General features: G+C 45.5%; 1 protein-coding gene across 1 annotated transcript; it reads left to right on the top strand.

The window, feature by feature from the left end:
• Nucleotides 1–41: 41 nt before the first annotated feature.
• Nucleotides 42–22970, top strand: LOC139269104 (histone H2AX-like). Its single transcript, XM_070888208.1, has 6 exons — nucleotides 42–161; nucleotides 10235–10292; nucleotides 16142–16518; nucleotides 19340–19435; nucleotides 21387–21477; nucleotides 22960–22970. The coding sequence occupies exons 1-6, from the start codon at nucleotides 42–44 to the stop codon at nucleotides 22968–22970; spliced, it is 753 nt and encodes a 250-aa protein (XP_070744309.1).
• Nucleotides 22971–23267: the final 297 nt, after the last annotated feature.

Below are 23267 nucleotides of genomic sequence, written 5' to 3'. Positions count from 1 at the left end.
CCCTCCTTGGCTAAAACAGTGCCATCAACCCATTTGGGACGATGACCATAATTAAGAACAAATACACCGTCATTAACCTCAATGTCATGCGATACAGCCGCGTGATCGTGGTACATGTTATGCCGGTGACACCGGGTTTCTATATGATCATTGAGATCCGGGTGGACTAAGGAGAGACTGGTTTTGAATGCTCCCTTCATTCAAAATTCTGCCGGGGGAACCCCAGTTAGCAAGTGGGGTCGCGTCCGGGAGCTGAGCAGAATCCGAGATAACTGGGTCTGCAGGGCACCGTCCGTCACACATTTCAAACTCTGCTTGATAGTTTGGACTGCCCATTCCGATTGACCATTGGCTGCGGGCTTAACTGGGGCAGACCTGACATAGAAACATAGAAAATAGGTACAGGAGTAGGTCATTCGGCCCTTCGAGCCTGCACTGCCATTCAATGAGTTCATGGCTGAACATGCAACTTCAGTACCCCATTCCTGCATTCTCACCATATCCCTTGATCCCCCTAATAGTAAGGACTACATCTAACTCCTTTTTGAATATATTTAGTGAATTGGCCTCAACAACTTTCTGTGGTAGAGAATTCTCTGGGTGAAGAAGCTTCTCCTTATCTCGGTCCTAAATGGCTTACCCCTTATCCTTAGACTGTGACCCCTGGTTCTGGACTTCCCCAACATTGGGAACATTCTTCCTGCATCTAACCTGTCTCAACCCGTCAGAATTTTAAACGTTTCTATGAGATCCCCTCTCATTCTTCTGAACTCCAGTGAATACAAGCCCAGTTGATCCAGTCTTTCTTGATATGTCAGTCCCGCCATCCTGGGATTCAGTCTGGTGAACCTTCGCTGCACTCCCTCAATAGCAAGAATGTCCTTCCTCAAGTTAGGAGACTAAAACTACACACAATACTCCAGGTGTGGCCCTGTACAACTGTAGTAACACCTCCCTGAGCCCAATACTCAAATCCCCTCGCTATGAAGGCCAACATGCCATTTGCTTTCTTAACCACCTGCTGTACCTGCATGCCAACCTTCAATGACTGATGTACCATGACAGCCAGGTCTCGGTGCACCATTCAGATACTAGTCTGTCTCTCTATTTTTACCACCAAAGTGGATAACCTCACATTTATCCACATTATACTTCATCTGCCATGCATTTGCCCACTCACCTAACCTATCCAAGTCACTCTGCAGCCTCATAGCATCCTCCTCGCAGCTCACACTGCCACCCAACTTAGTGTCATCCACAAATTTGGAGATACTACATTTAATCCCCTCGTCTAAATCATTAATGTACAATGTAAACAGCTGGGGCCCCAGCACAGAACCTTGCAGTACCCCACTAGTCACTGCCTGCCATTCTGAAAAGTACCCATTTACTCCTACTCTTTGCTTCCTGTCAGCCAACCAGTTCTCAATCCACGTCAGCACACTACCCCCAATCCCATGTGCTTTAACTTTGCACATTAATCTCTTGTGTGGGACCTTGTCGAAAGCCTTCTGAAAGTCCAAATACACCACATCAACTGGTTCTCCATTATCCACTCTACTGGAAACATCCTCAAAAAATTCCAGAAGATTTGTCAAGCATGATTTCCCTTATACAAATCCATGCTGACTTGGACCTATCATATCACCTCTTTCCAAATGCGCTGCTATGACATCCTTAATAATTGATTCCATCATTTTACCCACTGCCGATGTCAGGCTGACCGGTCTATAATTCCCTGTTTTCACTCTCCCTCCTTTTTTAAAAACATGTTTGATGCCATAGCGGGTCATGAACTCATTGAATTCCGAGCTGGTGAAACTTGGTCCATTGTAACTAACAAGAATATTGGGCGAAACATGGGTGGCGAACATGGCCCGAAGGCTTTCAATTGTGGCAGTGGACGTACATGATGACATTATTACACATTCAATCCATTTAGAGTAAACATCTATTGCTACTAGGAACATCTTTCCTAGAAAGGGGCCAGCGAAATCTACATGGACCCTGGACCACGATTTGGAGGGCCATGACCACAGACTCAGTGGGGCCTCCCTTGATGCATTGCTCAACTTTGAGCAAGTGTTACATTGGTATACGCATGACTCCAATTCCGAGTCAATGCTGGGCCACCAAATGTGCAACCTGGTGATAGTCTTCATCATGACTATGCCTGGGTGGGTACTGTGTAGGTTGCGTATAAACATTGCCCAGCCTTTTTTTGGCAAAACCACGCGATTCCCCCATAAGAGACAATCCGACTGGATGGACATTTCAACCTTGCATCGTTAAGACGACTTAATTTCGTCTTGCATTTCCCCGGGAACAGCTGACCAGCTCCCATTCAGGACGCAGTTTTTTTTACTAGTGATAACACAGGGTCCTGGTTAGTCCAGGTCCTGATCTGGCGAGCTGTGACTGGTGACCCCTCGCTCTCAAAAACATCCATTACAAGAAACAAGTCTGCGTTTTGCGCCATTTCCACGACGGTGATGGGCAATGGTAACCGACTGGGGGCATCCGCATAGTTCTTAGTGCCTGGTCTGTGGCGGATTACATAATCATACGCAGATAATGTAAGTGACCATCTTGGGTCCATCTTGGATGTGGGTCAAAGCATTGGTGTTAACACCTTTGCTTTCTGAAAACAGCAAAATGAGCGGTTTTGTGGTCGGTTGAGCTCGAAGCGGAGTCCAAATAGGTATTGGTGCATTTTCTTAACCCCGTATACACATGCTAATGCTTCTTTCTCAACCATACTGTAGGCTCTTCGAGCCTTAGATAAACTTCTGGACACATATGCAACCGGTTGTAGTTTGCTTGACACATTGGCTTGCTGTAACACACAACTGACCCCGTACGAAGATGCATCACAAGCTAGTACTAAACATTTATACAGGTCATACAATACAAGTAACTTGTTAGAACATAGCAGGTTTCTGGCCTTATCGAAGGCTCTCTCTTGAGATTCACCCCAAACCTAGTCGTCGCCCCTACGTAGCAATAAATTCAAAGGTTCCAGCAAAGTGCTCAACCCGGGTAGACAGTTATCAAAATGGTTGAGGAGTCCAAGATACGAATGCTGCTCCATCACATTCTGTGGTCTGGGTGCTTTCTTGATGGCCTCCTTCTTAGAGTCCGTGGGTCTGATGCCGTCTGCCACAATCTTTCTTCCCAAAAACTCGACCTCTGGCACCAGGAAAACACACTTGGAGCATTTCAGCCTGAGTCCCACTCTGTCCAGTAGCTTTATAACCTCTTCCAGGTTGTGCAAGTGTTCGGTGGTGTCACGACCAGTGATCAGGATGTCATCTTGGAACACCACGGTGCGCAGAACCGATTTCAGCAGACTCTCCATGTTCCTCAGGAAGATGGCAGCAGTCGAGCGAATCCCAAAAGGGCATCTGTGGTATATGAACAGTCCTTTGTGCGTGTTGATGCATGTCAATCTTTTCGAAGGTTCAGCCAGCTCCTGTGTCATGTAAGCAGAGGTTAGATCCAGTTTGGTGAACGACTTCCCCCCTACTAACATTGCGAACAGGTCCTGATGGGGTTAGACAGGTTAGATGCAGGAAGAATGTTCCCAATATTGGGGAAGTCCAGAACCAGGGGACACAGTCTAAGGATAAGGGGTAAGCCATTTAGGACCGAGATGAGGAGGAATTTCTTCACCCAGAGAGTGGTGAACCTGTGGAATTCTCTACCACAGAAAGTTGTTGAGGCCTGTTCACTGAATATATTCAAAAAGGAGTTAGATGAAGTCCTTACTACTAGGAGAATGAAGGGGTATGGCGAGAAAGCAGGAATGGGGTACTGAAGTTGCATGTTCAGTCATGAACTCATTGAATGGCGGTGCAGGCTAGAAGGGCCGAATGGCCTACTCCTGCACTTATTTTCTATGTTTTCTATGTCTCTATGTCCTCCGCTTCTGGTAGTGGGTACTCGTCCTGTAACGAGACTCAGTTGATCGTTATCTTGTAGTCTCCGCAGATTCTGACTGTGCCATCGCTTTTCAACACCGGAACAATTGGACAGGCCCACTCGTTGAACTCGACTGGCGATATAATTCCCTCTCGTTGATGTCTGTCCAGTTTGATCTCGATTTTCTCCCGCATCATTTTTGGAACTGCTCGTGCCTTGTGATGAATGGGCTGTGTATCAGGGACTAGATAGACGTGCACTTTGGCGCCTGTGAAGTTGCCGATGCCTGGCTCAAATAACGATGGAAATTTGTTCAGCACTTGAGCGCACGAGGCGTCATCCACCGAAGACAGTGCTTTGATGTCATCCCAGTTCCATCAGATCTTTCCGAGCCAGCTTCTGCTGAACAGTGTTGGGCCATCACCTGGTACAATCCATAGTGATAAATCATGCACAGCTCCATCGTACGATACCTTCACTGACGCACTGCCAATGACTGGTATGAGCGCTTTGGTGTAAGTGCACAGCATTTTTATGAATCGAGCTTAATTTTAGCCTTTGTGCCTTGTTGCCCCACAGTTTCTCAAAAGCCTTCTGGCTCATAATTGACTGACTCGCCCCCGTGTCCAATTCCATGGAAACTCGAATACCGTTTAATTTGACTTTCAACATTATCAGAGGGCTTTTGGTGGTGAAGGTGTATACCCCCAATACCATGTGCCTTAATTTTGCACACCAATCTCTTGTGTGGGACCTGGTCAAAAGCCTTTTGATAGTCCAAATAAACCATATCCACTGGTTCTCCCTTGTCCATTCTACTAGCTATATCCTCAAAATATTCTAGAAGATTTGTCAAGCATGATTTCCCTTTCATAAATCCATGCTGAATTGGACCGATCCTGTCACTGCTTTCCAAATGTGCTGCTATTTCATCTTTAACAATTGATTCCAACATTTTCCTCACTACTGATGTCAAGCTAACCAGTCTATAATTACACGTTTTCTCTCTCCCTCCTTTTTTAAAAAGTGGTGTTACATTAGCTACCCTCCAGTCCATAGGAACTGATCCAGATTCGATAGACTGTTGGAAAATGATCACCAATGCATCCACTATATTTAGGGCCACTTCCTTAAGTACTCTGGGATGCAGACTATCAGGCCCCGGGGATTTATCGGCCTTCAATCCCATTAATTTCCCTAACACAATTTCCCGCCTAATAAGGATATCCTTCAGATCCTCCTTCTCACTGGACCCTCGGTCCCTTAGTATTTCCAGAAGGTTATTTGTGTCTTCCTTCGTGAAGACAGAACCAAAGTATTTGTTCAACTGGTCTGCCATTTCTTTGTTCCCCATTATAAATTCACCTGAATCTGACTGCAAGGGACCTACGTTTGTCTTCACTAATCTTTTTCTCTTCACATATCTAGAGAAGCTTTTGCAGTCAGTTTTTATGTTCTCAGCAAGCTTCCTCTCATACTCTATTTTCCCCCTCCTAATTAAATTCTTTGTCCTCCTCTGCTGAATTATAAAATTCTCCCAGTCCTCAGGTTTGCTGCATTTTCTGGCCAATTTATATGCCTCTTCCTTGGATTTAACACTATCCTTAATTTCCTTTGTTAGCCATGGTTGAGCCACCTTCCCCGTTTTATTTTTACTTCAGACAGGGATGTGCAATTGTTGAAGTTCATCCATGTGATCTTTGAATATCTGCCATTGCCTATCCACCGTCAACCCATTAAGTATCTTTCGCCAGTCTATTCTAGCCAATTATGTTCAGAATAACTCCACAAGACTGTATGCTGTAAGCTCAAACTGATGTGACCTTAGTCTCTTGAAGCAGCATGGCAGACAACCTTTTATACTTGCTTGCACGGAGTGTGCAGGTGACCCTTGGGTCTCTAACAGGTGCGCCCCCTGGTGGCAAGTCTTAAAGTATTATAAAGTTTACATACATAACATCTACCACTAAGAACAGCAACATTGTGGGAACACCATCACCTCCAGGTTGCACTCTGAGTCTCACACCAGTCTGACTTGGAGATATATCGCTGTTCTTTGATGGTTGCTGCATGAATGTCCGGGAATTCCCTACCTAACCGCATTGTGGGAGCACCAACACTTCAAGGACTGCAACGGTTCAAGGCAAAATCCCACCACCGTCACCTTCTCAGGGAAACTAGGAATGGGCAATAGATGCAGCTTTGCCATTGTCACCCACATCCCAAGGATAAACAATAAAAGTGAAGCTACTTATACTGGGAAAACTATCAGTTCCAAGTTAGTTAATCTGTGGACCTATTAGTCATTATACACACTGCAGTACATTGTCTTTATATAGTGCTGTTCATTGAAGACGGGGAAATATTAAGTGCTTCCTGGTTTATATATTGAAAAAAACTTTTGATTATTTCCTTCGCTCCGGACTTTTAATTGTAGCCTCGAGTTCTGATTGTTCAGATAAACAGTTAAGGACTTCCTGAGTATAATGGTTTGTGACACAGGGTCGATCAACTGACGTGTTTGTACTTGTGGCTGAATATTAGAAATCTCCGACCTCCAACTATAAAAAGCCCAATGTAGTCAAGCAAGCTGTGCGCCAGCTCATGGCAAAGCAGTAACAGTTGCTGGGAAGTCTTCAGGTCAAAATCATGCTGGATCTAAACTGGCATTTCTGCAATAAACTAACTCGTGTTCTTTTTTGTAGCCCTCCAGTGTAAAACTGGTTCTGCATTACTGTACCTCCTGAATTGAACCTGCAATGTTTCTGCATTATAAGCTGTTTTAAGCCAAAACATCACATTAGATCTACTCATTGAAGAATCAAAACCCATTTCAGTGGACAGAAAAGCCAGCGATGAGAGCGAGGGGCAAAATAAACATTGCTTCCAACTTGCTTCAAGGAACTGACTTCCTTGGTGATTGTCATTAGCCCTATTAGATACACATTACACTAAGTATAATGTGGTGCATGTGATTATGCCCAAGAATCTGATGTGTATTTGATCGTAAAAGTAAATACAAAAAGACTTTCAAAAGCTCAGAAAGGCTTTAGATGTAGTTGGGTCGATATCAGACATACCTAGGTAAAAGTTCATTGCGTGTGTTATTGAATTCTGAGCTCAGAATGTCAATATCTCGTGTATAATTTAGCTCCATCTTCCCTTTCTAAATTTTTCCAATCCTTCACATCAAAAGGGACAATCTTTGTAATGGTTTATGTGAGTAATAGTTTTCTGTTCGGTAAATTTTGCTGTAATTATTTTGAAGCATTAAATCTGTCACTTTATTTTAGGCAAGTGCATGCTGTTTTCATCTCTCGTTTAGAATAGATTGGTAATTTTATCTTTTGACAGTGATCTAATAAAGAAACAGCAACCTTATTCTTATAGTTTGGATGATTGTTCTGAGCCGTTGAAGATGATGTTTTCTTGAAGAAGGTAGCAAGCGAACCACTCCTACATTTTATCTGGCAGTACAGTTAGGCATGCAACAGTCGATGTGGGGATCAGAAGTTTTCTAGATGCTCTTAACGTCTCCAGGAAACCAGGAGAACCTCGGGTGACAAATAATCACCCCTTTAGGTTCAAGATATCTGAATTATGGAATTGGTTTCTTGGTTCTGACTAATGATTGTTGTGATATATTCTTACGAAATCACTAACAAACACACTCGACAAGATGGCTCCAACCATCATCATGTGGCCTTGTAGATGCAGGGAGGATGTTTCCCCGGGCTGGGGAATCTAGAATCAGGGGTCACAGTCTCAGAATAAGGGGTCGGCCATTTAGGACTGTGATGAGGAGAAATTTCTTCACTCAGAGCCTGGTGGATCTTTGGAATTCTCTAGCCTAGAGGACTGTGGAGGCTCAGTTGCTGAGTATATTCAAGACAGAGATGGCTAGATTGTTGGATGTTAAGGGAATGAAGGGATATGGGGATAGTGCAGGAAAGTGGAGTTGATGTAGAATGATATAGATCTCATTGAATGGCGGAGCAGTCTCGAGGGGCCAAATGGACTACTCCTGCTCCTATTTCTTATGTTCTTATTAGTTTAACATCTACCTGAACAGGTAGCTGGGGCCTCAGTTTACCTCTCTTCTGAAGGACAATGCCTCCTGCAGTACAGCACTCCATCAGGACTCCCAACAATTTTTTGACTCAAGAGATAGCTGCTACCAACAGATCCATCTGACACTGAAAGCTGGAGAGCCTCAAAGCCACTCCTTACAGATCTTATTAGGGCAGTCCCTTGGAGTCGAGGATGACTTGCTTCCACACTTATGAGTTCTCAATGATTGATGAGACCAATGTGGGACCGATAGTCTCTGTCACAGGTGGGGCAGATGGAGGTTAAAGGGACAGTTGGGTGGGGTGCTTGGGTTGTCGTGCACTACTTCCACTGTTTGCGCTTGGCTTCCGCGTGCTCCCGGCGAAGAGATTCGAAGTGTTCGGCGCCTTCCCAGATGCTTCTCCTCCACTTTGAGCGTTCTTGGGCCAAGGATTCCCAGGTGTCGGTGGGGATGTTGCACTTTTTCAAGGAGGCCTCGAGGGTGTCCTTGAAGCGTTTCTTCTGCCCACCTTGGGCTCGCTTGCCGTGTCGGAGCTCTGAGTAGAGTGCTTGTTTTGGGAGTCTCGTATCAGGCATGTGGTTGATGTGGCCTGTCCATCCGAGCTGATCAAGTGTGGTCAATGCTTTGATGCTGGGCCTGAGCGAGAACACGGACATTGGTGCGCCTATCCTGACAATGGATTTGCAGGATCTTGCGGAGGCAGCGTTGGTGGTATTTGTCTGGTGCTTTGACGTGCCTGCTGTGCATAGTCCATGTTTCTGTAGCATATAGAAGGGCAGGTATCACGACTGCTCTGTAGACCATGAGCTTGGTGCCGGGTTTGAGAAACTGGTCTTCAAACACCCTCTTCCTCAGGCAATACCTTTAAATGCTCAAGCATAATATGTCATTTGTTGCCTTAGATCCCAGGTGCTGGATCTCTCAGGATATAATCCAAAAATGTAAAGGCTTCATATGATCCGAATTAAAAAGGTCGGTACATGGTTCCTCGCTTAAAGTAAAGGTGTCAGTGGTAGCATTCTTGAGTCAGAAGTTCAAGGGTTCAAGTCCCACTCCAGCGACATGAGCATAAAATCCATGCTGACACTCCAGTGCAGTGTTGAGGGGTTCTGCAGTTTTGGAGGTGCCATCTTTCAAATGAGACATTACATTGAAGCCCCATCTACTCTCTCAGGTGGACATAAAAGATCCCACCACAATATTTGAAGAAGGGCAGGGAAGAACACTTCCAGTTCTGACAAAAGCTATGGCACTGAAATGTTAACTCTGTTTCTCTCTCCACCGAGGCTGTCTGACCTGCTGAGTATTCTCAGCATTTTCAGTTTTTATTTCAGATTCCCAGCATTTGCAGTATTTTGCTTTTGAGTTATCCCTGGTGTCCCAGCCAATATTTATCCCTCAATCAACACCTAAAAAGCAAATTATCTGGTAATTTATTTAATTGTTGTCTGTTGTGCATAAATTGGCTGCCACGTTTCCTGCATTACAGTAGTGAGCAAACTTCAAAAATACTTCATTGGCTGTAAAGCGCTTTGGGACTTCCGGTAGTTGCACTGATGGTTAGTACTTATAGTCACCCAGTGGGTAGTACCCTCACCTCTGAGTCAGAAGGTTGTGGGTTCAAGTCTCACTCCAGAGACTTGAGCACAAAAATCTAGGCTGACACTCCAGTGCAATGCTGAGGGAGCACTACACTGTTGGAGGTGCCGTCTTTCAGATGAGACATTAAACCAAGTCCACCTGAGAGTCTGCCCTCCCAAGTGAATATAAAAGATCCCATGGCACTATTTCGAAGAAGAACAAAGAAGTTAACCATGGTGTCCTTGTCAATATTTATCCCTCATTCAACATAACAAAAACTGATTATCTGGTCATTATCACTTTGTGGTTTGTGGGAGCTTGCTGTGCAGAAATTGGCTGCTGCATTTCCTGAAGTGCTTTGGGATGTCCTGAGGTCATGTAAGGCACTATATAAATGCAAATTCCTTCCTTCGCGCTTGCAGGAATTAATTTACAAGTCTGCCGGAACTCACACATTACTTCAATAGCTTAAAACAATTTTTTGCAGTTTTCAACAAACTTGACAAGTGATTTTTCTCTCTCTCTCGTCATTCGGTGGATTCCTTTCAAAAGTGGAAATGCTACAAGCTGACTGTATGCCAGACCCTGCCTTTGTTGGCACTGTAAATTGAAAATATATCATAAGCTTATCAGACTTCGAGTGCTGTGATTACTTTACAGGGAGAATTCAGCGAAGCTGGGTTTCTGGAGCAGAGCCAGATGGGAGCACAAGTGGAAGGTAGGGCCACAACACTGGCCCTAGTCCCTGGCCCACACTCCAGTCCACCCAGATTCTGCTCCAGGATCCCAGTCTCGCTGAATTTTCCCTCAAACTCAAACCCAAAAGGGATTGCGTTAAATCAGTATTGTGCAAAATAAAAGCACGCGTGTGGTTAACACAGTGCCAAAACCGATACTTAAAAAGATGATAAAGGGAAAACTTAGTTTAACAGCAGCTTTAATATATGCCAACTGTCAGCAACTTAAGCCCATGTGCAGTGATTCTATTCAGCTTGGCTCAGTTAGTGGCACTCTCACCTGCGGGTTAGATGGTGGTAGATTCAAGCCTCGTTCTTGGCCTTAAACACATAAAGGCAGAATCTCTCCCACCTCTGGTTCCCCTCTGTGAATCACTCCTCCACTATTGGATGCCCCACTCTCTGTTTCCCTTCTTTCCTGCCTTTGGCTTCCCCTCTTTGCCTGCTCATGGGTGGCCTTCCTGGTTCATGGAACTTCTCGCACACCATAGGCTGCCGCAAAACCCCAAGCAAAAATACTCAACTTCAGAAGGCCCGACCGTTAGAATGTAAATGCAATAACTTTTGTAGAAGTCATGTGATCAGATGTCATGTGGTCAGAATGTGAAGTGATAATGCCTCCGACCAGATTTGGCAACCCTACCCCATCCCCAATGTTCCCACTGTGTACTGCCATGCAATGGCCTCGAGGTCCTGCACAGGCTGTTCACCGGCTTTTCAATGGGAATAATCACGCAGGCGCAAAAACTTGAATGGGCCGTGCAACCAGTTAAAGGGGCCGTGCATCTAAAATAACAATTAATTGGAACGCGATTTGCACCCTGGGCTGTTGTCTGCTGACATCTGCCCGGGGGCGCCTCTTAAAGGGGAGGCATTGCGCGCCCCGGGCTGCCATTTTCTTTTTGTCGGCCGACACTTACGTCCCACGTCTCGACCCGGGCCGCCATCATGCAGCCCGGCACTCCTCTTTGGATGCTGGGCTGCTGGCCCGGTCGAGATTGTCCCTGGTGGCCCAGTGGTGGCCACCAAAGGGCCTGCAGGGTCCGCAGCGGCCCTCCCATTCAACTGAAGAGGAGGGATGTTGCGGCGCGTCGGCGCTACTTGGAGCTTCCGCGTAGCGCTGACCTATTCAACGGGACGCTGGACTCAGCTCTGTGCTGACGCCTCAGGAGTTGGAGCGCCTGAAACAGCACTCCGCCTCGTTTGAGGGACGCGAAGGGGAATTCCACGCCAGGAGCGCGACACCCCTCCCAGGCGTTAACTGACCCGGGTCGGAAGGTTGCCGCCACCGGACAGGGCGCGGGGCAATTTTGGCCCCTTTACTTTTGTCTTCTGGTTTCTCCCAAAGGATGAGCTTCCCAATCTCCAGCTGAAACCAACCGCTTCCGCCTCCTCCCCTTGCAACCGACACATAAACAGCTAGGACATTTAAGTTGCCACGGCAACTCGGGTCACGAACCCTGGACAGCTTGTTGCCAGAATCAGTGTGATAAATCCTGCGTTTCTCCAAAGTTTAGCAAGTGGGGGGAGTTGGTCACCTTAGGTCAAAAATCTGCTTTCAGAACTTTATCTCGTGAACTATCGAATTAAATAAAGCCAGCTAAACAAGTTTGGTTACTGCAGTATAGTAACACCATTGTTGATTATAATGTTTTACAGCAATGTTAACACTAGCTTTTGGAAAATTGGGCTGGTTTAATTTAGTGTGACATCTAGATGCACTTTCATCTTATTTTAATATAGGTACAGTTGTCCTTTTAACGATTGACGTTAGCTTCTCTGTAACCACTGTTTTATGGGATGTGGGTAGGAGAGCGAGTACAGATATTTACCAATGTTGCTTACATATCTAACTTGTATTTTAATCTATTATCTATTATTTATAGACAAACTGGCATCTAATATTCATTTAAGTCCATTATTGAACTCTTAACAGCTGCTTACAGAAGATGTCAATAAAGGAATGCACTCCAGGATGAAATAGATGGACTTGCATTTATAGACTGTCTTTCATGACCTCAGGATGTCCCACAGTGCTTTACAGCAAATTGGCTGTCGCGTTTCGCTGCATTACAACAGTGACTACACTTCAAAAGTACTTCATTGGCTGTAAAGTGCTTTGGGACGTCCTGGGGTTGACAAAAGGCGCCGTTATAAATGCAAGTCTTCCTTTCTTTCCAAAGCAATGTTTGAAGAAGTTGAACTGACCAGTCACAAGTTGGATGTTTATTGAAAGCAATGTTTTAATTCATACTGACTGAGGGAGAACATTGATACAACATTGGCCCAATAACTCAAGAAGGGACCTTTGCACCCTCATTTTCTTCAATGGTCTTAATTTCTTCACCCACACAATACCTTTCTTCTACATTCAACATTACTTCATCAACTGCCCATTGCTGACTTAGCTGTGAACATCAGTAACAAATTCGTCATAGTACTTTAAACCTGGACGCTGGGAATTTCCACAGGCCTTTTCCCACTCCGTCTCTGTAACTGTGGAGGAAATTCCATCTACACACTGCGGTTACGGCGACAGAGTGGGAGAGGCTATATTGAAATTCTCGGTGTTAGCGGGGGTGGGGGGGGGGGCAGCGAGGAGAGTACTTCAAACCTTCCATACGCAGGCCATAAGCAAGGACTAGTGCTCTGGTCCTGGAAACCCCGGCAGCCGCCCTCGTTTCATTTGCGCTCGTGTTTCTTAATTTGCCTGTTTCTCCTGTTGGCCTGAGGATTTGCAAAGGTTTGCTCTCAGTGCCACCTCGTCGATGGATATATCTGAAATCTGTGCACCAAGCACAGGGAACACCACCAGCGTGAGGCACATGCAAACTAACAGGGCCGGTTAACTGGGTTAGCTGGGACTCAGTTGGTAGCACTCTTACATCTGAGTCAGAGGTTGTGGGCTTAAGTCCCACTCCGCAGAGAAATATAGGCCGATACTCCAGAGTGAGTGCTGCACTGTCGGAGGTGCCGTCTTTCGGATAAGACTTTAAACCAAGGCCCCGTCTGCCCTCAGGTAAAGAATCCCATGGCACTATTTCAAAGAAGAAAAGGGGCATTATCCCTGGTGTCCTGGCCAAAATTTATCCCTCAAACAACATCACAAAAAACAATTATCTGGTCATTATCGCATTGCTGTTTGTGGGAGCTTGCTGAATGCATATTGGCTGCGGCGTTTCCTACATTACAACAGTGACTACACTTCAAAAAGTACTTAATTGGCTGTAAAGCACTTTGGGACATCTGCTGGTCATGAAAGGCGCTATAGAAATGCAAGATCTTTCATTTGTTGAGATTGTATGTGAGAAGCACTTGGCTTAGACTTAAGTGACTCTGTTAAAAATTCAGTTCGAATCCTACTATTTGCCTCCCTTTTTGAGATGTCACCCAGTCCCCTTCCCCGCCAACTTTGGAGGTGGAACCAACTGTAAAAAGTGCTTTCTGATTCTTTAACATCGAGCCAATTCCGCATCCGTATTATAAAGGTTAACCTGCACCATGCCAATCCTTGACCTGACTCAAAGCATCAAACAACTGAGTTATCTCATCCACAACACCCAAACATCACACCTGGATGAGATAACTGATGCTTGGCTCTCTCAGGGATAGAAATGGCCGTCTGTGCTATTTTTACAAATGCAGCTGGACAAAATTCGTACATTAGTATGGATTAATCTATGAAAATAGCAAACACAAGAATTTTATCCAATCACATTGACTAATAAGTTACCGTAGTGCAGCAAGTAATTCCCACCCCAAGAGTTACATCTACATTCCAGTTTCACTTTAGCCCTGACTAGCTTTAATTCCTGAAATGATTCCATGCTATTTTTGGAGACTGAAAAGAAGGAAAAGAATTCCTGAGCACACTGGGCGTGAATTCCTCTTCATTGGCAGCGCAGGATGGGCGATAGTCGATCGGCAGCCTGTTTTGCATTTCGCCTGATTTTCTTGAAACCAGTGGAAGAGAGAATCCAAGAAGCGCAAAATGGCCGATGATTTTCGAAACGCTCATTTTGTGTTCCCGCCCAGGACGAGTTTATACCCCATTAAGTTTGTCCTGGCTGGCCTCCCATCCTTTAACCTGCATGACTCTGCTGCCCCTATCCTATCCCACACCAATTCCCACCTGCCCATCAGCTCGCTGACCTACATTGACTCCCGGTCCCTCAATGCATCAAATTAAAACTTCTCCCCCTCGTGGTGTAATTCCCTCCATGGCCTCAACCCTTACTACTTCTGTAACCTCCTACATCCCCACCTCACAAACTTTGCATTCCTCTCACTCCGGCCTTTTGTGCACCCCCTCTCCTTGCTCACCACTGGCGGCCGTGCCTTAAATCGCCAAGGGCCTGATGTCCTTCCTAAACTCTTTTACTTCTCCATCTCCATCTGGCTCTTGCTTTCCCAGTGAGTCTGCATAGTGCATTCCAACCCTCCTTAAAAGCCACCTCTGTGACCTGGTTTATGGTCACTCACCCTAATCTCTCCTTTGGTTTGGTGTATGTTTCCTCTTATGCCTCCGCAAACTGCCTCAGGATGTTTTCCCATGTTAAAAGCGCGAGGATGTAAATGCAAGACGGCGCTGTTGTCTGTTACACTTTAATAAACAAAGCTTGAATAAGCGCTGCAACTTTGTCAATGGACCGTGCATGTCCCTCATACTTCCTGCTGAATCGGGGATTCAATTCCCAATCGGTGCTTGCTCAGAGCAGCAATAGGAATGCTGCATTAGGCCTCAGCGCCCCTGAGCTGTGAAGGGGGAAAATCAGCCAGGCTTCCTGTTCCTGATCACTACCACAATGAGCATGTGTGTGTAATGGATGCCAGCTGGACATAGAATTGGGCTCAGCTGTGTAGCTGTTCATGAATTGACTGCTCTGCTGACACACACTATGCAGACTCTCGAACATCTAAAGTGGTCTGTTTGCCGCAAAACCCAAGGTTTTTTCCTATTATTCATTCTCGGGATGTGGGCGTTGCTGCCAAGGCCAGCATTTATTTCCTGTGCCCAGATGGTGGTACTGGAGCATCTTCTTGAACGATGGCATTAGCGGTCCAATGTAACGGAGGGGCTTGCTCGGCAACCACTTTGGAGTCACGTGTCGGCCAGACCGAGGAAGGATGGCAGGTTTCCTTCCTTGAGGGATTATGAGTGAAACAAAAATAAAAACAGAAAATGCTGGAAATAATCAGCAGGTCAAGCGGCATCAGTGGAGCGAGAAACCGAGTTAACATTTCAGGTCAATGACCTAAGTGCACCAGTGAGTGAAGCAGTTGGGTTTTTAACAACAATGCACTAATTTCCTCATTTTATTTTGGGTCACTGCTCCTTTTCTTCATTTCTTTGTTACTCCTCTGTAAAGTGACTCGAGAGGTTTTTCTAAATTAAAGGCGCAATACAAATGTATGTTGCTAGTGTTGCCTTAGAGAACATTAACCTCAGCACAAGTCCCCAGTCAAAGTCAACCAGGAGAGAAAATTGTCATACAAGTAATAAAGCTACTGCACAAGGCTCGCAGTTCTTTGCTGAGCTATGGCGTGAATGCATATTGTACTGTGCAAGTACTTGTATCGCTTGAGTATATATTCATATCCACATGATATGTTATCGCTATAAGTACAATGTTTATTTTATCGACACATACTGCGACAATATATGGACCAATTTTACAAAATCATACTCGCGGTGGGGAGCTACACTTGCTGGGAGCACACATCAGGAATTTGTGCTTCCCAGCATTTTCCGTCCATTCATAGTATAGTTAATTGTGAGGAGCACTCCGGTAATTTTCCTTTCCAAAGTTGTTGAAGAAGTGAAGAGATTAAAACGTGTCGGGCCGCGGTAAAACCAAAGGAAAAGTGTGTGCCCAGGCCCAGGCCAAGGCCAAGACCCGCTCCTCCCGAGCCGGCCTGCAGTTCCCGGTCGGCCGCTTCCAATGTCCACTGTGCAAGGGTCACTCCACCGAGCTTGACGGGGCCGGGGCCCCGGTCTACCTGGCCGCCGTCCTCGAGTACCTGACCGCCGAGATCCTCGAGCTGGCCGGCAATGCGGCCCATGTCAACAAGAAGACCCGCATCATTCCCCGCCACTGGCAGCTCGCCATCTGCAGTAACGAGGAGCTCAACAAGCTGCTGGGTGGGGTGACCATAGCCCAGGGCGGGGTCCTGCCCAACATCCAGGCCGTACTGCTGCCTAAGAAAACTGGACACGCCAACAAGGTTCACACCTGAAGACGAGAATAAAATTAAAAATCAACACTCCGGAAGGCAAGACTTAGAACTGGGAGTGCATCTTCGTGCAGGTGGTACTTTTTTGTTACCTATCTACATAATGAAGAAGGACAAGAGGGACAGGAGGAGGGTGGGGGGGCTGGGGAAGGGCAAAACTAGGATAGTATTTATTTAAACAGAGAGACATCAACATTTGGAGAGGGTTGGCAAGAATGGGTGAGCAAGGCCAGGATACTGAGCTCATTTAAGGCGCAGTCATGGGAGAAATTGCAGTGTTGGCATTCCAAAAAGGGTGAGGTCAAATAGGTTGAATAGCCATCATCACTTGAACTGATTTTAAAATTCTCACCCTAGGTTTCAAATCCCTCCATGGTCTCACCTTTCCCTATCTCTGTAATCTCCTCCAGCCCTACAACCTTCCACGATATCAGCCCTCGTCCCACTCTGGCCTCTTAAGTATCCCCGATTTTAATTGCTCCACCATTTGCGGCCGTGCCTTCAGCTGCCAAGGCTCTGAGCTCTAGAATTCCTTCCCTAAACCTCTCCCCCTCTCTACCATTCTTTCCTCCTTTAAAGACACTCCTTAAAATCTACCTCTTTGACCTTTTGATCATCTGCGCTGATATCTCCTTCTGTGGCTCGGTGTCAACTTTTGCTTGATAATCGCTCCTGTGAACTGTCTTGGGATGTTTCACTACATTAAAGACATTATAAGGCATGTCAGCCATGGCTCAATTGGTAGCATCCTCGCCACTGAGTCAGAAGGTTGTGGGTTCAAGTCCTACTCCAGAGACTTGAGCACGAAAATCTAGGCTGACACTCCAGTGCAATACTGAGGGAGTGCTGCACTGTCAGAGGTGCCGTCTTTCAGGTGAGGCATTAAACCAAAGCCCTGTCTGCCCTCTCAGGTGGACGCAAAAGATCCCATGGCACTATCTTGAAGAAGAGTTGGGGAGTTATCCCCGGTGTCCTGGCCAATATTTATCACTCAATCAACATAACAAAAAGCAGGTTATCTGGTCATTATCACATTGCTGTTTGTGGGAGCTTGCTGTGTGTAAATTGCCTGCTGTGTTTCCTAGATTACACCAGTAACTACACTTCAAAAAGTGCTTCACTGGCTGTAAAGCTCTTTGGGACATCGTGAAAGGCGCTCTATAAATGCGTGTATTTCTGTCTTTTTATAAATATAATTGATTATTGTTGTTGTTGTTGTTGAACCTTCCTTGTGATCCCTAACAAGAGACATAGGAAGTGGGAGGGGTTCATTTAACCTAAGCTGCCCTGATGGGAATCTGAAGCAATCAGTTCAGACTCCCGAGTTTACTTCCGATTGACTCCGATGGAAAGTCAAAACTTTGGGGGCAGGCGTGTAAATCAGGCGGCCGAACCAATCATGTCCTTTTCTCATTGGCATGGTTAGGCTAAAATGACCTCAATTATTCTGATTCTGCCCCTTGCCTCGTGACGCTTCCTGTACAATCAAATTAGCTGCCTTGCAAACCCATCATTGTGTAGTGCGTGTTGGAGATCCGCGCTGTATGCAAACAGCTATTACCTGTTTATCTTGCTTAATGGATGGTGCGTGAACTGTAATTGAGCATCTCTGTCTGCTGGGAAATTATTGTTTACTAATAAGAATGTCATATCTCTATAATTATGCAAAACTTTTGGTTGCTAAGTGTAACATTTACTGTGACAGATTAACTTGCATCAAAGACAAATGCTTATCTCTACCTCTGACTCCCTGGATCTGAAAGACAACAATAATTTAATAAGCACTTGTTCTATTGATAGTCTAAGCCTGACGAGCTCCCTGATGGCTCAGCTGGTCTAGGCAGTGAGCGGCTCGAACAGATTTGATCCGCGGGCCAGATCAAGCTTGACTGATCTGAGCCAGGGAGGTTGGGAGGTGTCAGCCGTGGCTCAAGGGGTAGCACTCCCACCTCTGAGTCAAGCACCACTCTGGGGACTTGAGCACAAAATCTAGGCTGGCACTCCCAATATTAATCCCTCAACCAACATCATTAAAACAGATTATCTGGTGATGTTATTACTGTTGGTGGGAGCTTGCTGTGCACAAATTGGCCGCTGTGTCTAATACATTACAACAGTTACTATAGGGTCAAGTTTCGGCCTGGGTTGCTCCTATTTTTTTGGAGCAACTAGTTTAGAATGGAGTATCTTAGAAATTGCAATTCTTGGCCTTTAGTTTGCTCCAGTTCTAGTGAATTAGAACAATTTCATTTTAGAACAGATTTTTTTTTTCAAAGGGGGGTGTGTCCGGCCACTTACGCCTGTTTTGCAAGTTTAGGCAGTAAAAACTTACTCCAAACTAACTTAGAATGGAGTAAGTGTAGATTTTTCTACGCTCAGAAAAACCTTGCCGACACTGAGCAATCAGGCGTAGGTTACAAGTCAGGCGTAGGGAACGAGGGGGTGGGGGAGGGGGGGTTTACAAACATTAAGCACTTCACTTTTACAAATAAAGAGCCATCATCAATAATAAATGATAAATAAATCAATAAATAAACCAATAAATCAATCCAATTAAATTAAAAAAATAAAAAAATGTAAAAAAAATTACAAATCACTCAATAAATAAAATTATTTCTACTCACCTACTGCAGCACCAGGGAGAAGAGGACGGGGGGAGAGAAGAAGAAGATGGGGGGGGGGGAAGAGAAGAAGATGGGGGGGAGGGGGGGAGAAGAGAAGAAGACGATGAAGAAGCCCCACAGGCGGCTGATGCCGGTCTGCTGCCGCCACCGACTCTTCGGGCGGGGCCCGCTCCAGCGCGAGGCCGGGCGGGCGGGCCCCATCGATGTCGAGGAAGCTGGGCCCCGCCGAGGACTTTGGGCGGGGCCCGCCACCAGCGAGAGGCCGGGCGGGCGGGCCCCATCGACGTCGAGGTAAGATGCGCAGACCACTAGGCCGGGGATAGGGGCGACGTCCCTTCGGCCTGGGATAGGGTCGTCGCCCCGGAGACAGGACGCCGGCAGCTACTGCGCATGCGCACAGCTGCCGGCGCTGTTTTCGGCGCGGGGCTGTAGCTCCGCCCCCAGCAGCTCCTGCAGCGCCGCGCCGAGGTGAAATTGGGCCGACAGCTATCTGAGAATCGTGAGGTCGGTATTCGACGCAATCTTTGTTCTATAAATTAGGCGGGCCGCTCCAATGTGCGCCGTTCTAGCGGGTGACCGAAACTTGACCCCTATACTTCTAAAGCTCTTTGGGGTGGCTTGAGGTCCCAAAAGGTGCTTTATAAATGCAAGTCAGTCCTTAGCTTTCTTTTTTAACTGTTTTAATTCTATACTTTTTTTCCCTCTTGTCTTTCCTTTTCCTTCCTTCCTTCTTGGAGCACTGTGCACAGTTCGGGTCTCCATATTATAAAAAGGATATAGAAGAACTGGAGAAGGTGCACAGAAAGATTTACTGGCATGATACCAGAACTAAGAGGTTGCACCTATCAGGAAAGATTGAACAATCTGGGCTCTTTTCTCTCGGAAAGAGAAGGCTGAGGGGTGATCTGACACCTGACAGGTGCCTTTAAGATTATGAGAACATAAGAAATAGGAGCAGGAGTAGACCACTTGGCCTCTCGAACCTGCTCCGCCATTCAATAAGATCATGGCTGATCTGATCATGGTCTCAGCTCCACTTCCCTCCCCACTCTCCTTAACTCTTTATTCCCTTATCGCTCAAAAATCTGCCTAGCTCCGCCTTAAATATATTCAATGACCCAGCCTCCACAGCTCTCTGGGGCAAAGAATTCCACAGTTTTACAACCCTCTGAAAGAAGAAATTCCTCCTCATCTAAGTTTTAAATGAGCGTCTCCTTATTCTGAGACTATGTCCCCTAGTTTTACTTTCCCCTATGAGTGGAAGTATCCTCTCTGCATCCACCTTGTCGAGCCCCCTCATTATCTTATATGTTTCGATAATATCACCTCTCATTCTTCTGAACTCCAATGAGAGTAGACCCAACCTAAACCTATCTTCATAAGTCAACTCCCATATCTCCGGAATTAATCCAGTGAACCTTCTCTGAACAGCCTCCAAAGCAAGTATATCCTTCCTTAAATACGGAGACCAGAACTGTATGCAGTACTCCAGGTGTGGCCTCACCAATACCCTGTACAGTTGTAGCAGGACTTCTCTGCTTTTATACTCTATCCCCCTTGCAATAAAGGCCAACATTCCATTTGCCATCCTGGTTACTTGCTGTACCTGCATACTAACTTTAGGGGTTCCATGCACAAGGACCCCCAGGTTTCTCTGTGCTGCAACACTTTGCATTTTTTTTCCATTTAAATTTAATTTGCTTTTCTATTTTTGCTGCCAAAATGGATGACCTCATACTTTCCCACATTATACTCCTCTCCCAAATTTTTGCCCATTCACTTAGCCTGTCTATATCCCTTTGCAGATTTTTTGTGTCCTCCTCACAACTTGCTTTCCCACCCATCTTTATATCATTAGCAAACTTGGCTACATTACACTCGGTCCCTTCATCCGAGTCATTAATACAAATTGTAAATAGTTGAGGACCCAGCACCAATCCCTGCGGCACCCCACTAGTTATTGTTTGTCAACCAGGAAAAAAGGGTTTGATAGGGTACATGCAGAGGAGATATTTCCATCTGCGGGAGAGACAAGAACTTGAGGCCACAAATATAACATAGTCATTAATAATTCTATTAGGAAATTCAGAGAGTGGTTAGAATGTGGAACTCGCTACCGCAAGGAGTAGTTGAGGTGAATAGCATAGATGGATTTAAGGGGACACTCTAAGTGCATGAGGGATAAATGTGTTATGTATGTATGCTTGGGGTTACTAGGTGGTGCCACTGTCGGAGATCATTGGGCTGTACGTACGTGTGCACAGCCCAGATATAAAAGGCAAGCCATCATCTGATAAAGCAGAGCCAGGTTTGTACCTGTGTTAGTTTACAGTATTCAGTCTATCGAGTTATTACATACATAACAAAAGGAATAGCAGGTTATGTTAATAGGATGAGATGAAGAAGGGCAAGTGGAGGGTCGTGTGGAGTATAAACACCGGCATGGACCAGTTGGGCCACATAGCCTGTTTTTGTGCTGTAAATTCTGTGTAATTCTATGTAATTCCTTCTTTGCTTCCTTCTGCCATTTATTCCAGTCCCAAAATGTGTCATTCAGTAATGGTGAACTCCTTCAAATTATAATAGCACAAATCTATTACAGGAATGTCTGGCAGGAGAAGTTTTTCAAATATAATATCCCTTGGAACGAATCAGACACAGCTTGAATTATTTTATAATATTTAAAGTAGGTATTTTTAATTTGCTGTAACGCTGAATCACAACTGAATAATTCCTTAATGATAGCCCCCTGTGAATCATGTGATGTGATTATTTCACACTAACACCATTACAATCGCCTCTCAAACATTGAACCTCCACAGCTCTGCTGTAATGCAATTTCCTTTTTTTTTATAAAAAAAATAAATCATGTTTTGCTTCTAGTATAAAGAATAACAGATAATTGTGAGTGAGTACGAGGCACTAATTTACTGTGGAAAAAAGCAGATTATGCTGTAGGTCAATCAGCAGCTGAAGACAGATATGACAGGTTATTATTTCATCAAACTGTAATTTACTGGTGGTGTTCATCCGTAAACAACTCGAGCTCTATGCTCCTGTATTATGTCATTTTACTCACATTTCATTTGCATTAATTTTGACACCGTTGCTCCCCATTTTTAGTTAATCTTTACCCAACGCTTCTCTTTCCCCTCTCCTCCCAGCTGCAACACACAGATTGACTCACACTGCGGTGGGACACGGGTCAAAAAAACCATATATAAATATACATATATCGTACTTTATCATCTGAAAGGGCTGCACACAAATTGCTTTTGAAGAGCTGCAATGTCGGCAAAAGAAACAGCCAACTCGCACGTAGCAAGATCTCAAAATAACAAGTGGCATGAATGACCAGTCTAATTACTTTGTGGTGGTGTGCGGGCAGGGGAGGGTTGGTTGTTGGCCAAGAGACTTCTTCACATAATGGCCTATGGCCTATTTTGCCCATGTTTAATGCCGCCTCTGATGGATTGCACCTCCAGCAATGCAAAACTCTCTCAATACTGCACTGGAATTTTGACCGAGATTATGGCCTGGAGTTTCCGCTCGGTTGAGCTGTTCTATGTTCAACGCAATTGGCCTGAAATCGTCCAAATCAGCGCAAAAAGGTCGAGGGATTTCAAGCGTAAATTACGTCCAGCCTAAATCGGGGTTCCGCCACCTTTTGCAGTGGTTTAAAAAACATTTTGCTGGAGCTGGCCCCACTCATAAAACTGAGCACGCCCCCAGATCAAGTATATCATCATGACGGGTTTCCGCTTATTGCGCTCGTTTGTGTGCCTTCCAGGAAGCTCTTAAAATTAGAAATATAGAAATTTACAGCGCAGAAGGAGGCCATTTTGGCCCATCATGCCCGCACCGGCTGACAAAGAGCTGCACGGCCCTCGGTCAGCAGCCCTGAAGGTTTCATATAAACCTATGAACAACGAACAATGGCGGAAAGGTAAAGAGCACCCAGCCCAACCAGTCCACTCCACACAACTGCGACACCCCTTATACTGAAACATCCCACACTCCACCCCCAGTTAAGCTTAATCTTTTTAGGCGCACGGACAATAATTGGTACATTTTAAAAGCTTTGAAGATATGCTTTTT

This window comes from Pristiophorus japonicus, chromosome 8 (assembly GCF_044704955.1).
Source record: "Pristiophorus japonicus isolate sPriJap1 chromosome 8, sPriJap1.hap1, whole genome shotgun sequence".
Classification (NCBI taxonomy): Eukaryota; Metazoa; Chordata; class Chondrichthyes; family Pristiophoridae; genus Pristiophorus; species Pristiophorus japonicus.
This window is presented reverse-complemented; position numbering and strand designations above follow the sequence as displayed.

What these genes read in the sequence shown, in the direction of transcription:
- LOC139269104 (XM_070888208.1), top strand. Translation starts at nt 42, where the DNA reads ATGACCATAATTAAGAACAAATACACCGTCATTAACCTCAATGTCATG. An exon ending in ATATGATCATTGAGATCCGG is followed by an intron (nt 162 to 10,234) that starts GTGGACTAAGGA and finishes ATTACTTTACAG; the next exon opens with GGAGAATTCAGCGAAGCTGG. An exon ending in CGCCACCAGCGAGAGGCCGG is followed by an intron (nt 19,436 to 21,386) that starts GCGGGCGGGCCC and finishes TGGGGTTACTAG; the next exon opens with GTGGTGCCACTGTCGGAGAT.